The sequence below is a fragment of the Molossus molossus genome, unplaced genomic scaffold (genome assembly GCF_014108415.1).
Source record: "Molossus molossus isolate mMolMol1 unplaced genomic scaffold, mMolMol1.p scaffold_m16_p_2, whole genome shotgun sequence".
Classification (NCBI taxonomy): Eukaryota; Metazoa; Chordata; class Mammalia; order Chiroptera; family Molossidae; genus Molossus; species Molossus molossus.
In genome coordinates this window covers 34,771,215-34,789,738 of record NW_023425355.1, presented here as the reverse complement: position 1 = coordinate 34,789,738, position 18,524 = coordinate 34,771,215, and the positions used below count along the sequence as shown (strand labels likewise).

Below are 18,524 nucleotides of genomic sequence, written 5' to 3'. Positions count from 1 at the left end.
AAATAGCCCAATTGGCAAAGGAATAGAATAGATATTTCTTCAAAAAGATATACAAATGACCGCCCTGGTCAGTTTGGCACAGTGGTTGAGCGTCGACCTGCGGATCAGAGAATCCTGGGTTCGATTCCCGCTAGGGGCACATACCACAAAAAAAAAAGAAAAGAAAAGAAAAAAAAAGATATACAAATGACCAGTAAGCACATGCAAAGGTGCTCAACATCATCAGCCATGATACAAATCAAAACCACAATGAGCCCTAGCCGGTTTAGCTCAGTAGTTAGAGTGTCACCTGTGGACCAGAAAGTCCCACTAAGGGCACATATCTTGGTTGCAGTTCATCCCCAGCCCTGATTGAGGTTGTATGGGTGGCAACCAATCGATGTGTCTCTCTCACATCAATGTTTCTCTCTCTCTCTTTCTCCCTCTCTTCCCTCTCTCCCTCCCACTTTCTCTGAAGATAAATGCAAAAATATCCCTGGGTGAGGATTGAAAAAAAATAAAATAAAAAAAAACATGATGAGATATACTTCATACCCACTATAATGGATGTAATAAAAAGGATAGACAATAACAAGGCTTGGTGAGAATTTGGTGAAATTATATCCTCCAACACTGCTGAAGGGAATGTAAAATGATGCAGTTATTTTGGAAAACAGTTTGGCAGTTTCTGACCAGCAATACCAGTCCACTCCTAGGTATACACCAAAGAGAAATGAAAACATAAGTCCCCACATAAACTTGTACATGAATGTTTATTACATTATTATTCAGACAAGTCAAAAGGTAGAAACAGCCCAAATGTCCATCAGTTGATAAATGGATAAACAAAATGTTGTTTATCCATACAATAGAATATTATTTGGCTGTAAAAAGAAGTGAAGTTCTGATATACACTACAACACGGATGACCTATGAAAACATTATGCCTAAATGAAAAAAATCAAGCCATGAAAAGACCATATATGTGAAATGTCCAGAAAAGTCAAAGCTATAGAGACAGAAAGTTAATTAGTGGTTGCTTAAGACTAGGATGTGATTAAGAGGGGAATAGAGAATTAATATTACTGGATACAGAGTGTGTTTTAGGAGAGTCAAAAATATCCTAAAATTAAATTATGGCAATGATTGTACAACACTGTGACTATATTAAATATACTTAAAAACATTGAGCTGTAAATTTTAAATAGGTGGATTTTATGGCTTGGAAATTATATCTAAATAAAGCTGTTTGTTAAAAAGAACCACAGAGGCTACAACCCAAGGCTCATCGGACAGCCTCCAAAACCCACAGAGACAAAGATAAATCTATTCATTTCTCTTTGATGTATACCTAGAAGTAGATTGGTATTGCTGGTCAGAAACTGCCAAACTGTTTTTCCAAAATGACAGCACCATGCTACATTCCCATCAGCAGTATTGGGGGATATAATTTCACCAAATCCTCACCAACATTCATATACAAGCCTCCAAGAAAAAAGCTAGAGGATAACTGAACCTTTCCTGGGCTTGCAAATCTACCCAGGAAAGTAAGACTTGACAGTCTGGTTTAATGTGGGTGCTCACACACTTATCCAAATCCAGTAGGGGGAGCCACAACAAGTGGAACACCAACAGCCACAAGGAAAATTTGGCAGGCTCCAAAACTTACTGAAAACCAAAATGATGAAACAAAGAAACAAATCCCAAATGAAAGAACAAGATAATTCGACAGAAGATAAAATCAATGAAAGGGAATTGAGAAAAATATCAGAGGGAGAGTTCAGAATAATAATCATGAGGAAGCTCAACAGCATGAATAAAGATATAGAAATATTGAAAACCAACCAATTGGAAATGAAGAATGACATAGCACAAATACAGAACACATTGGAAGGAATAACAAGCAGAGTAGAGGAGGCTAAGGATTGTATCAGTGAATTAGAAGACAGGGGAGAAAAAAAATCACCCAATTAGAGAACAAAAAAGAAAACACAATTAAAGAACAGGAAGACAGCCTAAGAGAACTGTGGGACAATATGAAATGTAACAACATATGCATCATAGGAGTTTCAGAAAAAGTAAATGAGCAAGATTTAGAGAATATATTTGAAGAAACAGTGACAAAAAACTTCCCAAACATGGTGAAGAATAAAAGGCATGCAAGTACAAGAAGCAGAGAGCCCCAAGGAAGAAGAACCAAAATAGGCCCACACCAAGACACATAATAATTAAAATGCCAAAAACTAAAGACAAGAGAGAATCCCAAAGGCAGCAAAAGATAAGCAACAGGTTACCTACAAAGGAACCCCCATAAGGCTCTAAGCTTACTTCTCAACAGAAACACTACAGACCAGAAGGTAATGGCATGCAGTAATCAAGATAATGAAAAATAAGGATCTGAGTGCAAGACTACTCTATCCAGCAAGGCTATCATTCAAAATAGAAGGTCAAATATAAAGCTTCCCAGACCAAAAAAAAAAAAAAAAAAAAAGGCTAAGGGAATATATTAACACCAAACCAGCACTGCAAGAAATGTTAAAAGGGACCTCTGTAGCCTGGCCAGTTTGGCTCAGCAATTAGAGCATTGGCCCGTGGACCAGAGAGTCTCTGGGTTTGGTTCCCACTATAGGCATGTACCTTGGTTGCAGTGTGTCCCTGACCAGGGTCGTGTGGGTGGCAGCCAGTCGATGTGTTTCTCTCACATCGATGTTTCTCTCTCTCTTCTTCCCTCTCTCTTTCCTAATAAAAAAAAGGACTGCTGTAATTAGTAGAGAAATAGAAAGAAAAAATATAACCACAATAAACAAAATGGCAATAAATAAGTACATATCAATAATTACCTTAAATGTAAAGGGAATAAACATTCTGATCAAAAGACACAGACTAGCTGATTGGATAAGAAAGCATGATTCATATATATGTTATCTACATGAGTCTCACCTCACAAAAAAAGACTCACATAGGTTGAAAGTAAAGGGACGGAAAAAAATCTTCCTAGCAAATGAAAAAAAAAGAAGCTGGCGTAGCAATACCCATATCTAATAAAATAGACTTCAAAATGAAGGCCAGAACTAGAGACAAAGAAGGTCACTATATAATATTGAAAGGATCTATCCAACAGGAGGATAAAACTTTGGTAAACATATATGTACCGAATACAGGAGCACCAACATATACTAAAAATCTTCTGGAGGACTTCAAAGGAGAAATCAACAGCAATACAATCATAGCAGGGGATTTTAACACCCCACTGACATCACTGGGTAGGTCCTCTAGGAAACACAGACTCTAAATAATGCACTAGATCAAATGGATTTAATGGATATCTACAGAGAATTACACCCCAAAACTGCAGAATTCCCACTCTTCTCAAGTATACATAGGACATTCTCAAAGATAGAACACATGTTAGGACACAAACTAAGTTTCTACAAGTTTAAGAAGATTGAGATCATATCATGCATCTTCTCAGATCACAGTGGCTGTAACTAGTAATCAATTACAACAAAAATATGTAAAAACATTTAAACACATGGAGGCTATATAGGATGTTATTAAACAATAAATGGGTTATCAGGGAAGTCAAGGAAGAGATGAAAAACTTCCTGGAAACCAATGAAAATGAAGAAAAAGCGACACAAAATATATGAGATGCAGTGAAAGCAGTCCAGAGAGAGAACTTCATAGCACTACAGGCCTACCTCAGGAGACAAGACAAATTTCTAATTGATTATCTAACCTCACAACTTAAAGAATTAGAAAGCAAACGGAAAGAAAACCCCAGAGCAAGTAGAAGGAAGGAAATTGTAAAGATCAGAGCAGAAACAAATAACATGGAGACAAAAAAAAAAAAAAAAACAATTCAGAGGATCAATGAAACAAAGAGCTGGTTCTTTGCAAAGATAAATAAGATTGATGGACCCTTAGCTAGACTCACTAAGAAACAAAGAGAGAGAACCCAAATATACAAAACCAGAAATGAAAGAGGAGAAGTAATGACCTGACCCCACAGAAATACAAGGGATCGTTACAAATACTATGAAAAATTATATGCCAACAAATTGGACAATCCAGGCAAAATGGACAAATTTCTAGAAACACATAGTCTCCCAAAACTTAACCTGGAAGAGACAGAAGATTTGAACAGACTAGTAACAACTAAGGAAATTCAAGATGTAATCAAGACTCTCCCAGCAGCCCTGGCCGGTTTGGCTCAGCGGTAGAGCGCCAGCCTGCGGACCAGAGAGACCCGGGTTCGGTTCCCGCTAAGGGCACGTACCTCGATTGCAGTTTGTCCCCGGCCCTGGCCCTGGTTGGGGCCCTGTGGGTGGCAACCACTCGATGTGCCTCTGTCTTCCTCCCTCTCTCCCGCTCTATCTGAAGGTAAATTCAAAAATGTCCTCGGGTGAGGAGGAAAAAAAAATTGCAAGGGTTGCAACTCTCAGAACACAATTGAACAGCCCACCCCACTGTGCGACACCCACCGCAAAAATGTGCAGTGTATGTAGGTGGGTTTGGATCCACAACTGACCTTCTCTCTTGTCCCTCTCTGAAGGCAGGGATGTGGAAATCAGGCTTCCCAGTTAAAAAAAAAAAAAAAAAAAAAAAAAAAAAGACTCTCCCAGCAAACAAAAGCCTGGGCCCACTCGGCTTCATGGGGGAGTTTTACCAAACATTCAAAAAACTAATACCTCGCCCTGGCCGGTTTGGCTCAGCGGTTAGAGCGTCCGCCTGCGGTCCGGAGAGACCCGGGTTCGGTTCCCGCTAAGGGCATGTACCTCGGTTGCAGTTTGTCCCCGGCCCTGGTTGGTCGTGCGGGTGGCAGTCACTCGATGTGTCCCTTTCACATCGATGTTTCCCTCTCTCTCTCTCTTCCTCTCTCTCCCTCCCACTCTATCTGTACAAAAAATGGAAAAATGTCCTCGGGTGAGGATAAAAAAAAAAAAAACAAAAAACTAATACCTCAAACTATTCCAAAAAAATTCAAGAACCAGGAAGACTTCCAAACTCATTTTATGAGGCCAGCATAATTCTAATTCCCAAACCAGATAAAGACACTACAAAGAAAGAAAACTACAGACCAATATCTCTGATGAACATAGATGCCAAAATCCTTAACAAAATATTAGCAAATATGACCCAGCAATACATTTAAAAATTTATTCACCATGGGACCAAGTGGGATTCATACCAGGGATGCAAGGCTGGTACAATATTTACAAATCAATAAATGTGATACACCACATAAACAAAATGAAAGATAAAAAAACATATAATCATATTAATAGATGCTGAAAAAGCATTTGACATAATCCAGCACCTATTTCTGATAAAAACTCTCAGCAATGTGGGACTAGAGGGATCATATCTCAACATAAGAAAGGCCTTATATGAAAAACCTACAGCCGAAATGATACTCACTGGGCAAAAACTAAAAGCATTTCCCTTAAGAACAGGGACAAGAAAGGGATGCCCACTTTCACCACTCTTATTTAACATAGTACTGGAAGTCTTAGCCACAGCAATTCGACATGAAGAAAAAATAAAAGGGACACAAAGTGGAAAGGAGGAAGTGAAACTCTTATTATTTGAAGATGACCTGATATTGTACATAAAAAACCCTAAATACTCCATCAAAAATCTACTAGATTTAGCCCTGGCTGCTTTGGCTCAGCAGTTAGAGCATCGGACTTTGGACCAAAAAGGGAAAAAAAAAAAAATCCTACAAGATTAAATAAACAAATTTGGTGGCAAGGTAGCAGGATACAAAATTAACATCAAGAAATCGATAGCATTCTTATACACCAATAATGAATTCACAGAAAGAAAAATTAAAAAAAAAAAAAACATCCCATTTACCATTGCAGCAAAAAAAAAATTAAGATTCCTAGGAATAAACTTAACCAAATAATTAAAGGACCTATCTGCAGAAAATTACAGGACATTAAAAAAGAAAATAGAGGAAGTTATAAAAAACTGGATATACATACCTTGTTCATTAATTGGCAGAATTAACATCATTAAAATGTCCCAAAGCAATCTATAGATTAAATGCAACCCCATCAAAATACCAAACATATACTTGACAGAACTAAAGCAAATAATCCAAAAGTTTATATGGAACCAAAGAAGGCCCCTAATAGCCACAGCAATCTTGAAAAAGAAGAACAAAGTTGGAGGGATCACATTACCAGATTTCAGGTTATACTACAAAGTGACGGTAATCAAAACAGCATGCTACTGGCACAAGAAAAGGGAGATAGATCAATGGAACAGAATAGAGAGCTCAGAAATAGACCCAAGACAATATGCTCAATTTATATTTGACAAAGGTGGCAAGAGCATATAGTGAAGTACAGACAGCCTCTTTAATAAATGGTGTTGGGAAAATTGGACAGCTACATGCAAAAAAATGAAGCTAGACCATCAACTTACACCATACACAAGAATAAATTCAAAACGGATAAAAGAATTAAATGTGACTCATGAATTCATAAAAATTATAGAAGATAATATAGGCAACAAAATTTCAGACATCATAATCAGCAGAATTTTCACTGATACATCACCTAAGACAACAGAAACAAAAGATAAAATGAACACATGGGACTACATCCAACTCAAAAGGTTCTGCACAGCAAAAGAAATAACCACCAAAATGGAAAGTCAACCCACTCTATGGGAAAGCATAATTGCCAAAGATACATCAGATAAGAGGTTAATTTCCTAAATATATAGAGTGCTCATACAACTCAACAAAAGGAAGACAAAGAAACCAATTAAAAAATGGGCAGAGGACCTAAGTAGCCACCGCTCTAAACAAGACATACAAATGGCTAAGAGACATATGAAGAAATGCTCAACATCACTAATCATCAAAGAGATGCAAATTAAAACAACAACAAAGTATCACCTCACACCTGTCAGAATGGCCACGATTAACAAATCATTAAACAACAAGTGTTGGTGAGGGTGTGGAGAAAAGATGACTCTAGTACACTGCTGGTGGGAATGCAGACTGGTGCAGCTACTGTGGAAAACACTATGGTGTTACCTCGAAAAATTAAAAATCGAACTGCCATTTGAACCAGTGATCCCACTTCTAGGAATATACCCTAAGAAGCCTGAAACACCAATCCGAAAGAATATATGTACTCCCATGTTTGTAGCAGCACTATTTACAATAGTTAAGATCTGGAAACAGCCCAAATGTCAATCAGTAGACGAATGGATAGAAATGCTGTAGTACATATATACAATGGAGTACTATGCATCTGTAAGAAAGAAAGATTTCTTATCCTTTGAGACGACATGGAGGGACCTGGTAAGTATCATCCTAAGCAAAACAAGCCAAACAGAGAAAGACAAGTATCATATGATCATACTTATTTGTGGAATATAATTAACATAACAGTGTGAGCAATGGGGTACTCCCAGAGACGTGGAAGTCGGGTACAGAAGAGGGCATGGGGGGGAGAGAGAAACCACAGAACTTATATGCATGTATGCATGAACAGTGGACATGGACATCAAAGCTGGGGACAGGGCAGTGAGGGAGGGGTAGGGAAGAATCAGTGAGAGAAAAAGTAGAAACATCTGTAACAAAAATAAATTAATTAATTTGAAAAAAGAAAGGGATTATATCATATTCAGAAAAATTAATTATTTGCTATACAGTATAAAGAAAAAATAAGGTGCTATAATTTTGATGTTGATAATTTAAGAGTAACTACCAGTACAATGAAACTTGAATATAAGCCATTCAAATCACAAGAGAAGCAAATTGTGGAAGAAAATATAATCCATATAGTAAAGCACAAAACAAAATGAATCATAAAATAGAACACATGCAATAAGATGACATAAATTTTGGAACAAAAAGGAAGTGTAAGGCCAGTGAGCTTCGAGGGTCACATGATCAGGGAGTCACATGACCTGGAAATAGAGGGGGCTAAGAGAAACCAAAACCACCAAATAACTCCCCTCTTTGTTCCTCAACCCCACCTTCCTATAAAACTTTCCTGGGTGGCCATAACAGTGTGACTTCCCTGGCCCCCTCCATGTGAACCAGTGAACCTCGCCCTGGAACGCTTCAATAAAACTTTTGCCCACTAAGAAAAAAAGAAAGAAAGAAAGAAAAAGAAATAGAGAAAGATACAAAAAAGTAGAAGCACATACCTTGTTCATGGATTGGAAGAATTAACATCATTAAATGTCCATACTACCCAAAGCAATCTACAGAGTCAATGCAATCCACATTAAAATACTGACATATTTCACAGAACTAGAACAAATACTTCAAAAATTCATATGGAACCAAAAAAGACCCCGAATAGCTACAGCAATCTTAAAAAAGAAGAACAAAGAAGGAGAGATCACATTACTGAATATCAGGCTATACTACAAAGCCACTGTAATCAAAACAGCCTGGTCCTGGCACAAGGACAGGCATATAGATCAGTGGAACAGAACAGAGAACCCAGAAATAGACCCAAGGCAATATGCTCAATTAATATTTGACAAAGGTGGCAAGAGCATACAGTGGAGTAAAGACAGCCTCTTTAATAAATGGTGCTGGGAAAATTGGACAGCTCCATGAAAAAAAAAAATGAAACTAGACCACCGACTTACACCTATACAAGAATAATCTCAAAACGGATACAAGACTTAAATGTGACTCATGAATCCATAAAAATCCTAGAAGAAAATGTAAGCAAAAAAGTTTCAGACATCACAGGGCAGCACAATTTTCACTGATACATATACCTAAAGAAAAAATTAATACATAGGACTATATCAAACTAAAAGGTTTCTCCACAGCAAAAGAAACAACCATCAAAATGAAAAGGGAACCCACTCTATGGGAGACCATAATTGCCAAAGATACATCAGATAAGGGGTTAATTTCCAAAATGTATAGAGTACTCATACAATTCAACAAAAGGAAGACAAAGAACCCAATTAAAAAATGAGCAGAGGACCTAAATAGACACCTCTCCAATCAGGACATACAAATGTCTAAGAGACATATGAAAAAAATGCTCTTGTCACTAATCATCAGAGAGATGCAAATTAAAACAACAATGAGGTATCAACTCACACCTGTCAGAATGGCCACCATCAACAAATTATCAAACAACAAGTGTTGACAAGGGTGTGGAGAAAAGGGGACTTTAGTACGCTGCTGGTGGGAATGCAGACTGGTGCAGCCACTATGGAAAACACTATGGTGTTACCTCAAAAAATTAAAAATTAAATTGCCATTTGACCCAGTGATCCCACTTCTAGGAATATACCCTAAGAAGCCTGAAACACCAATCAGAAAGAATATATATACCCCTATGTTCATTGCAGCATTGTTTACAATTGCTAAGTTATGGAAATAGCCCAAGTGTCCATCAGTAGATGAGTGGATAAAAAAGCTTTGGTACATATACAAAATGGAATACTATGCAGCTGTAAGAAACAAAGATCTATTATCCTTTGAGACAACGTGGAGGGACCTGAAGAGTATTTTGCTAAGCCAAATAAGCCAAGCAGAGAAAGACAAATACCACATGATCTCACTTATTTGTGGAATATAATAAACATAATAACCTTATGATTAAAATAGACCCAGAGACATAGAAAGGAGTATGGTTAAGACTGATAAACCTCAGAGGAGGGGAAGGATGAGGTACACTAAAGAACTAATATGCATGTAAGCATAACCAATGGACATAGAAAACAATGCTTGGGGGGCGCGGGATAGGGAGGAGGGTGTCTGGGAGGAAAAAAGAGAAACATCTATAAAAAAATTAATTAATTAATAAAAAAAGAAGCACAGAACTGGGCACATCATAAACTTTCAATTGTTATGAAAAGAGGGAAAATGTGTTATGCACTTGAAAGGACTTTATCCCATGTGATCCTGTCAATCCCTCTTAAGGTAGTTTCTATTAGTATCCTTAGTGTACAGATGAGGAAACAGAGACTCACTTTATGTAACTTGCTCATGATCACAAACCTAAGTTACAGGTGAGCTTGGATTGGAGCCCATATATCTTTGACTTTGGATCCTAAGCCCTTGCTGTTTTCAACAGATCATGTTGCCCTTCTAAATATAGTCAATGTAACTACATTGAGTGGTTTCAATTTAGGCCTTAGTGGTTGTATCTAGGGAACTGTGGATCAGCTGGGGGATCATCACTTCTAGACCTTTTGGTCTAGATTAAGTGTGGATCAGCTTGGGGAATAGTATGTAATGACCCTCTGAGACTTAGAGAAGAGCTTTAGGAGAGCAGTGAGCCAGGAGCTCAAACTATCACTTTAGAAGATCTCTACCCCCAGGCATTGTTCACTCCTGGCAATGCACCAGGTGCTAATTACCCTATGATATAGCTGAACAATCTCCATGGCTGCTATCAGAGGTGACTCCCAGGGGCGTGTCCAACAAGGAGCTCATGACTTCTCTCACACAAGGGCTAGAAGTCTAAGAGTGGCTTCCCTTCCTGCAAAATGGAAACATCTTTCAACACCAGGCTGTCAAGGCCAGGTGATGTACAGCCCACCACTTGGTACTTATTTCCAGATCTGAGCAGTAGCATGGGGCTGTGCAGAGGAGAAAATTTCCCTGGAGAATCCTAAATGTCCTCCAGACAGAAGGTTAAAATTCCAGTAAAGCTAGGTGCAGTTGGTTGATGTCTTAGAGAGCATGTCTCCCAGACTGAAAATCTGCTGTAAATTGCTCACCAGTTTTCCCCACAGGGATGCCCTAGTCTATCCCTTTGTAGTTACCCACCCAGAAGATTGACTTAAAAAATACTTGCAAAGAACAGGATGGTGATTCAACTGGAACTATATTAAAACACTACATTATACACACACACACACACACACACACACACACACAGAGTCAACACTACATTAATAAAACCAACTTTCTATTACTTAATCTTGCTTTATTCTACAGTCTAATATTCATTATTGGTCATAAGGACCAAGAGACCTTTCAAGAACCTTATGTCTTTTCTGAAGCATCCGAAAAGAGTCTGCTATGTTCCCTCTCTCTTTAGTGCTCTGTGCATGTTGCTGTTTTAACTACATGAAAATCAGTAAACCATGCATGATGTGTATAGTAGCCATTAACCAGAACATTTGATTCACCAGACCAAACTGTTTTCTAACCATGGGAGAAAATTTAGAGTGGAATCCTTCTCCAACTATGACCCCAATTGGGGCCCCCAAAGCCTTATTTTCCTGGATTCCCCCAGGATACAGGGAGCTCAAGGCAGGAGAGAGATGGCAGCTGTCTCTGGATTTCCAAGCATCCCGGTATAGGTGGATAGTTGGCATTTGTCTGAGACATTCTCTAAGCTATGTCCTCAATACCAGGTACTGTTCTGTTGTGTCAGTTGAATTTCCTCTATATAAATGCAAAGATGCTTACTGTATTGTCATTTTTTCTTTAATCGTCTGTCTGTATTTTTTCACTAGATTGTAAGCTCTGTGAGGTCAAGAACCATGTCTGTTATCTACATCTCTATCTGCAGTGCCTGGCACATAATGCATACTTGAGAAACAGTTGTTGAGTGAATAAGTGGAATACCTACTTCAGGAAAACTACTGATAAAGTCCAACAGGCAATCTCTTCCCTTCTACATCCCCATTTTTTTTTTCTTTTCTGTGTCTCAGAGGAGAGATGATGCTTTGTCTTTTCCAGTTGGTGGTTTACCAGCATCCTTTAAGCTGAGCATTGAGTTGGGTTAGCTGGCAGCCAGTAGCTGCTATGGGACAAGAATATAGACCTGGCTAGGGAGAGCAGGCTCTGAGAGGTCTGGAGCTCTATTCTCTGAGGGAAAAGCCCAGATGAGGTTGCCAGAACAACTGTTCCCTACAGGCCTTTGATAAACAACAGTCAACACCGGGGCTTCTGTTCTGGGGTGAAAGTGGAGGCTGACGGAGGAAGCCAACCTCAACTTTGTATTAGGAACTGACGGCCCCTCACTGTAGCCTGGGTGGAGGTCTTCTCAGTAGTGCTGCTAGCTGTCGCCCTTTCTTGTCCTTGGGGCCATGGGACAAGATGTGCACACCAGTCCCTAATAGGCAGATCACTGAAATTCACCCTGCCCCACCTGCCTAGAACCCTGGGTGGCTGCTGTCAATCCAGTAACTACCAGTCCAAAAGGCCAAGTACTGGGCCCAGGCACTGGCCTAAGGCCCTGGGGAAATTAAGCACTATAAACAATGGGGACACCACAGTGGTCCATCTGGCTCCTGCATGGACAAAAAAGCCCTATGCTAGAGGTACCTGAGTCCTCATCACTCTGTAGGCCCAAGGAGGGGATTTCTTAGAAATCAGGGAGGGGCTCTAAAGCCGGGTCTAGCATTTATAGAAGCCTCTCTTCTGGGCTGCAAGAGAATCCAATGAAATTGATTTGCCTTTGGAAAAGCATCATGATGCAACATGGAATGTATTCAGTGAGACTGAAGGGACACAGGAAGCCTGTGTCCCTTACGTGGTGCCACTATTTCCACAGCAAGGGAAACACTTAATGAAAGCATTGGTTAGGGTGCTGATGGGAAGGCAGGGTGAGACTACAGAACTACCTCAGGGGCCTTCTTAAAATGGACCCCCAAACAACACTCACTTCCACATCTGGTCCTTCACTGAGCTTCAGGTGCTTCCTTCTGTCTTACCATTTCCCTTTCTCCATCTCTATTCTGTTCAGTAAGAAGTATAATTTACTTAGTGTGATGACAGAGAGGAAGACCACAGGTGACACTAACAATGCTAACACTGGCTTTGACATCATTTGGCCATGATAAGTTGGATAGTATATATGGCCACCCATTTTGAAGCATTTCATCTGGTGACATGTAGCAACTTGGACCTCTGGGTTCCTTCTATTCCAAGCAGTTCTTTTGCTTCTCTATGTGGCTTCCTTCATATGCCTTGGGGACACTTATTTTTCTCCAAATCTGTGTTTGATAGATTGCCTTCTAATTCCTGTGGACCATGTTAGGAGATGTAAACATGTGTTTGTTATGATGTACATGATAAAGAAAACGAGGTGAGAGGGTGTATGTAGGTACACAGCCCACTGAGTGCTGGGTCATCCATCAGGTGTGTGCTTCTATTCTCAAACTCCTCTAGATCAGATGTGACCATATTGTAAGGCAAGACAGCCTTGAAGAGAAAAAAGCAGTTAAGCATCAAGGCATGTGCATGAAGAGTCTTCAGCATGTGAGGGGGGCAACTACTAGATGGTAAGTCTAAGCTTCCACTTGTGATGTTTGGGTGCGAGGATGGGGGGAGCACTCATTGCATGTATGTGAGCCTTAGGTCTAATATGTGAGTACCATTTTGGTTCAGGGTGGCAGTATCTGGATTGGGCTAATTTTTCCTAAGGCCCTTGATTATGACATCATCAAGAGAGCTCTGGGGAGTGGCTTCACTTAGCTGTTGTGGGGCTGGACTTGACTTTGTTATTTGTGGTCATCCCCTCTTATCTCTAAGCCTATTGTTGGACTTGACTCTGGGCTTGCACGGTCTTTTTTCTATCCCAGCCTTTCGTGGCCTCCTACTTCAGGCAGTTGTCAACCCTCCTATGAACAAAATTAAGTTTTATCTTAATTTTCAGCTCCCACTTCAAAAAAAGTTAGAACACCCATGCATCTTTTCTAGATTAATGTACTTCCAAAGCTTTGCCTTAGATTCAATGAGATTCCGTAATTGGTTCTATTTATTGCTTGTTTGCTATTTTTATCTTACAATCATTCACTGACTCAATCACAGTGTGTTGTCACAGACATCCTTTGTGGGATAAGCCCATCTGAAGGCCAGCTGTCTTTCCCACTGGCTTGTGCCAAGTGGGACACAGTGGTACACCATCAGCTCCTGGTAAAATCAGGCACTGGCAGAATAGGGTATGCACTTAGGCAGTGGAGCTCATCCCTCCATGTCTCCAGGGTCCAAAGGGCCTTTGCCACACTGAAAACTTAGGCTGAGCCCTACCTGCCTTGATCATTGGAGGTGGAAGAGGCTGGTTGGTGGGCTTGGAGAAAACCATCTTCCTGGAATCCATTAAGAGGCGGCAGTACCCCGCAATCAAGCAGGCAAAGTTGGTGGCTTCGGGCCACTCCATCAACAGCACCAGAGGCTGCAGGAGAGACAGAAAGAAACATGAGGACATGGGAAGGAGGAAGGCAGAATCAATTCCTGGAGAATGATAGTAAAGAAAAGATAATTTGCATGGTTGTGGGAACCACAGTTTCTGAACCAAAAACTGAGAATTATATCCTAACAAATGATTTCTTATGATTTGAGAATTAATTTATAGTAAACTCTAACCAAGGTACCAAAACTAAATCAACCTTAATTACACATTTCATGAACCACCTTTACTTGAAAAAGACTAAAATGATTAAACATCATGTGACTGCCTAGCTGGTATGGCTCAGTGGATTGAGTGTTGTCCCATGGACTGAGAGGTCCCAGTTCGATTCCTAGTCAGGGCACATGTCTGGGTTGCAGGCTCGATCCCCAGTATGGGGCATGCAGGAGGCAGCCAATCAATGTGTGTCCCTCACATTGATGTTTCTTTCTCTCTCTCCCTTCATTTCTCTCTAAAAAAAAAAAAAATCTATAAAAACTTAAAAAAAAAAAAAAAAACTTTGGTCAGTTTAAAAATAAATAAATAAAAATAAACATCATGTGACTGTTATGTAGCTTTTTCATTTTTTGTTAATCCTCACCTGAGGATATTTTTCCATTGACTTTTAGAAAGAGTGGAAAGGAAGGAGGGGGAGAGATATATACAGAGAAACATTGATGTGAGAGAGATCAACCAATTGAATTGATTGGTTGCCTCCTGCATACCAGGGGTCGAATCTGTAACCCAGGTATGTGCTTTTGACCGGTAATCAAACCTGTGACTGTTCGGTTCGTGGGCCGACATACTAACCACTGTGTCACATCGGCCAGAGCAAGTTGTGTGGCTTGTGTTGGGGTTGTCAGGATTTAGCAGATGTGTGTGTCAGCTGGAAAAGCTGGGGTAAACCTAGGAGTCGAGGCTAGACTGGAGAACATCCTTGATGGGAAGTTCCTTGAATGCACAAGCTATCTCTTGCTCATCTCTATAACCACCTACAATACCCAGAACAGCTCCTGGACATGGACAACTCATGCAATCAAGTCCTTACTGTGCCTTCCAGGCCAAAGTCTGTCTGGTGTGCAGCTCTGCTCAGACCTTCATGTTCTCCCCTTTCCCTCTGTTTCTCAAAGTGTTCTCAACATGTTAATCGGTGCTCCTTAAAAGAGTTCCTTAGTCAAATACACGTGTGAAACTCTGGGTTAAACAAAGCTTTATAGATAATTGTACTTATGGGAATTCTCAGATCCTTTAATACATTAATGTGCACTACCAAACTTCAAGATGGAGGCTTCAGTATTCCAACTTTTTGAAATTACTTGATCAAAACAATCTATTTTCATAAAACTTCTTAAGGTGTCAATGAGGGAAAAAGGAGAAACATCTGCAACAAAAATAAATTAATTAATAATTAAAAAAAAAACAGAACTTCTTAAAGTGTCCTCAGATTTTTTTGTTTTGTTTTGTTTTATAACCCACTTCAGGGACTACTACCATACTCTGTTGCCTCCTGCTCCTAACCTTAAATCAGTCAAATTAATCCTGGGATTAGCTAGTTGACTACTTCAGAGACCTGGCAGTGATACAACAAAAGAAAAATAATATAATAAAAAAAATCAGCACCTTTTCAATAAACCATCCCAATATTTGTAATTTTATTTATTTAATCTCAGATTTTATTTTCATTTTTTTAAATTATTTATTTTTGTTACAGATATTTCTCCTTTTCCCCCCACTGATTGCCCCTCCCCCTCCCTCCCTGCCCTGTCCCCAGCTTTGTTGTCCATGCCCATTGTTCATGCACACATATGTATAAGTTCTGTGGTTTATCTCTTCCCCCCCACCCCCACTTCTAGGGAATATCAGTCTGTACAGTCTGTACCCCACTTCCACGTCTCTGGGACTACCCCATTTCTCAGAATGTTATGTTCATTATATTCCACAAATAAGTGACATCATATTATACTTGTCTTTCTCTGTTTGGCTTGTTTCACTTAAAATGACACTTTCCAGGTCCCTCCATGTTGTCTCAAAGGATAAGAATCTTTCTTTCTCACAGAGGCATAGTACTCCATTGTGTATATGTACCACAGCTTTTTAAAAAAATTTATCCTCACCTGAGGACATTTTTTTTTCCATTTTTTGTTCAGATAGAGTGGGAAGGAGAGAGAGAGAGAAAAACATCAATGTGAAAGGGACACATCGAGTGGCTGCCACCCACACAACCCAACCAGGGCCAGGGACAAACTGCAACCGAAGTACATGCCCTTAGTGGGAACCGAGCCCAGGTCTCCCTGGACCGCAGGTCTATGCTCTAAGTGCTGAGCCAAACTGGCCAGGGCTGTACAACAGCTTTTTTATCCATTCATCTACTGATGGACATTTGGGCTCTTTCCAGATCTTAGCTATTATAAATAGTGCTGCTACAAACATGGGGGATACATATATTCTTTCTGATCGGTGTTTAGGGCTTCTTAGGGTATATTCCTAGAAGTGGGATCACTGGGTCAAATGGCAGTTCAATTTTTAACTTTTTGAGGAAACACCATATTGTTTTCCATAGTGGCTGCACCAGCCTGCATTCCCACCAGCAGTGTACTAGAGTCCCCTTTTCTCCACACCCTCATCAACACTTGTTTGATGATTTGTTGATGGCGGCCATTCTGATTGGGTCAGATGGCTGTCAGCCATGAGACCATTGTACCTGGGATAGGGCAATGGCTTCCAGACTAAGACCACTGAAAACTACACTGGCTGAAGAGAGACCAGTGGGCTGTGGGTTGCCTTACTTTTGAGCATTCCCAGATTAGGCATTAAGAGCTAAAAGAATTGCCCTGGCCAGTTTGGCTCAGCGGTTAGAGCGTCGGCCTGCGGTCCGGAGAGACCCGGGTTCGGTTCCCGCTAAGGGCACGTACTTCGGTTGCAGTTTGTGCCAGGCCCTGGTTGGTCGTGCGGGTGGCAGCCACTCGATGTGTCCCTTCAAGTCGATGTTTCTCACTCTCTCTCCCTCCCACTCTATCTGTACAAAAAATGGAAAAATATCCTCGGGTGAGGATTAAAAAAAAAAAAGAGCTAAAAGAATTAAGAGAAGGGAATGAGTCCCTTCTATCACCAGTTAGAAGGCTACCGCACCAGTTCAGGCGAGAGGTGATTAGGGCTTCCACTAGGATAATGGCTGCAAAAAGAGACATAATGAAGACCTGATGAAAGTTAGTTACCACCTAGACTAGCTTTCTTTGGCTGGATTATCGCCTTGGGAACCAATCTGAATCCACTCTAGCTCAGCTTTTAAAGTTACACCAGTTTTCATTGCTATTTCCCAGAATCCCAAGACACAGCTTGAGCTGAATATTTTGTAGTTCATACAGACCAGAGATAGGCAACCTTTTCCTATAAAGGGCTAGATAGTAAATATTTTAGGCCTCATGAGCCACACAAGCTCTGTTGCAACAACTCTGCTATTGTAGTGTAAGAATGGCCATAAATAATCCATAAGCTAAACAAATGGATATGATAGTGTTCTAAGAAAATTTTATTTTTTTTGAAACTACAGATTTTTTATTTACTCACATTCTACATTTTTATTAATTAATTAATTTCTGTTTCAGATGTTTCTCTTTTCCTCCCCCAGACACCCTCTTCCCTATCCTGCACCTTCCTCCCAAGCATTGTTATCTATTTTCACTGGTTATGCATACATGCATATAAGTTAAGAAAACTTTATTCACAGATACAGGCGGTGGGTCAGCTTTGGTTCATGGGCTGTAGTTTGCCACATGATCTATGAGTGAAGCTTCTTTCCAGCAAAATACAATAGCGTGTATTTATTTTCACATCTCTCTGCTTGTTTAATTTGCCAACAGTAATTGCCTTCTCCTTTGGAAATTCTCCTAGCTTCTGTTTCAATGAGATGATAGTGTGTTCTGGTTCTGTAATCTCCGACCATTTCCATCTCCCTCTTTGGCCAGCTCTTTTTGCACAACCTCCACATTCAAATCATGCCCCAGGCTCAGTCCTCAACCCTCAGTTCTCTATCATTAGGGCATCAAATTTCATCTCTGTGCTGGAGATTTCAAAATCACTGTTTCCAGTCTTTTTTTCTCTTGAGCTTTTTTTCTTTTTCTTTTTTTCTTTTTTATCCTCACCGGAGGATATTTTTCCATTTTTTGTACAGATAGAGTGGGAGGGAGAGAGAGGAAGGGAGAGAGAGAAACATCGACGTGAAGGGACACATCGAGTGGCTGCCACCCGCACGACCAACCAGGGCCGGGGACAAACTGCGACCGAAGTACGTGCCCTTAGCGGGAACCGAACCCGGGTCTCTCCGGACCGCAGGCCGACACTCTAACCGCTGAGCCAAACTGGCCAGGGCTCTTGAGCTTTTTTTCTATGTCAGAACTCACTATGTGTGGC

General features: G+C 40.2%; 1 protein-coding gene across 1 annotated transcript in view; it reads right to left on the bottom strand.

The window, feature by feature from the left end:
- FRMPD3 (FERM and PDZ domain containing 3) overlaps positions 1 to 18,524 on the bottom strand; it is a 75,210-nt gene that overhangs the window by 9,145 nt on the left and 47,541 nt on the right. Inside the window, exon 12 of the mRNA XM_036271610.1 lies at positions 13,976 to 14,120. Coding sequence (XP_036127503.1) covers positions 13,976 to 14,120 — 145 coding nt within the window. The remainder of the gene's footprint in view (positions 1 to 13,975; positions 14,121 to 18,524) is intronic.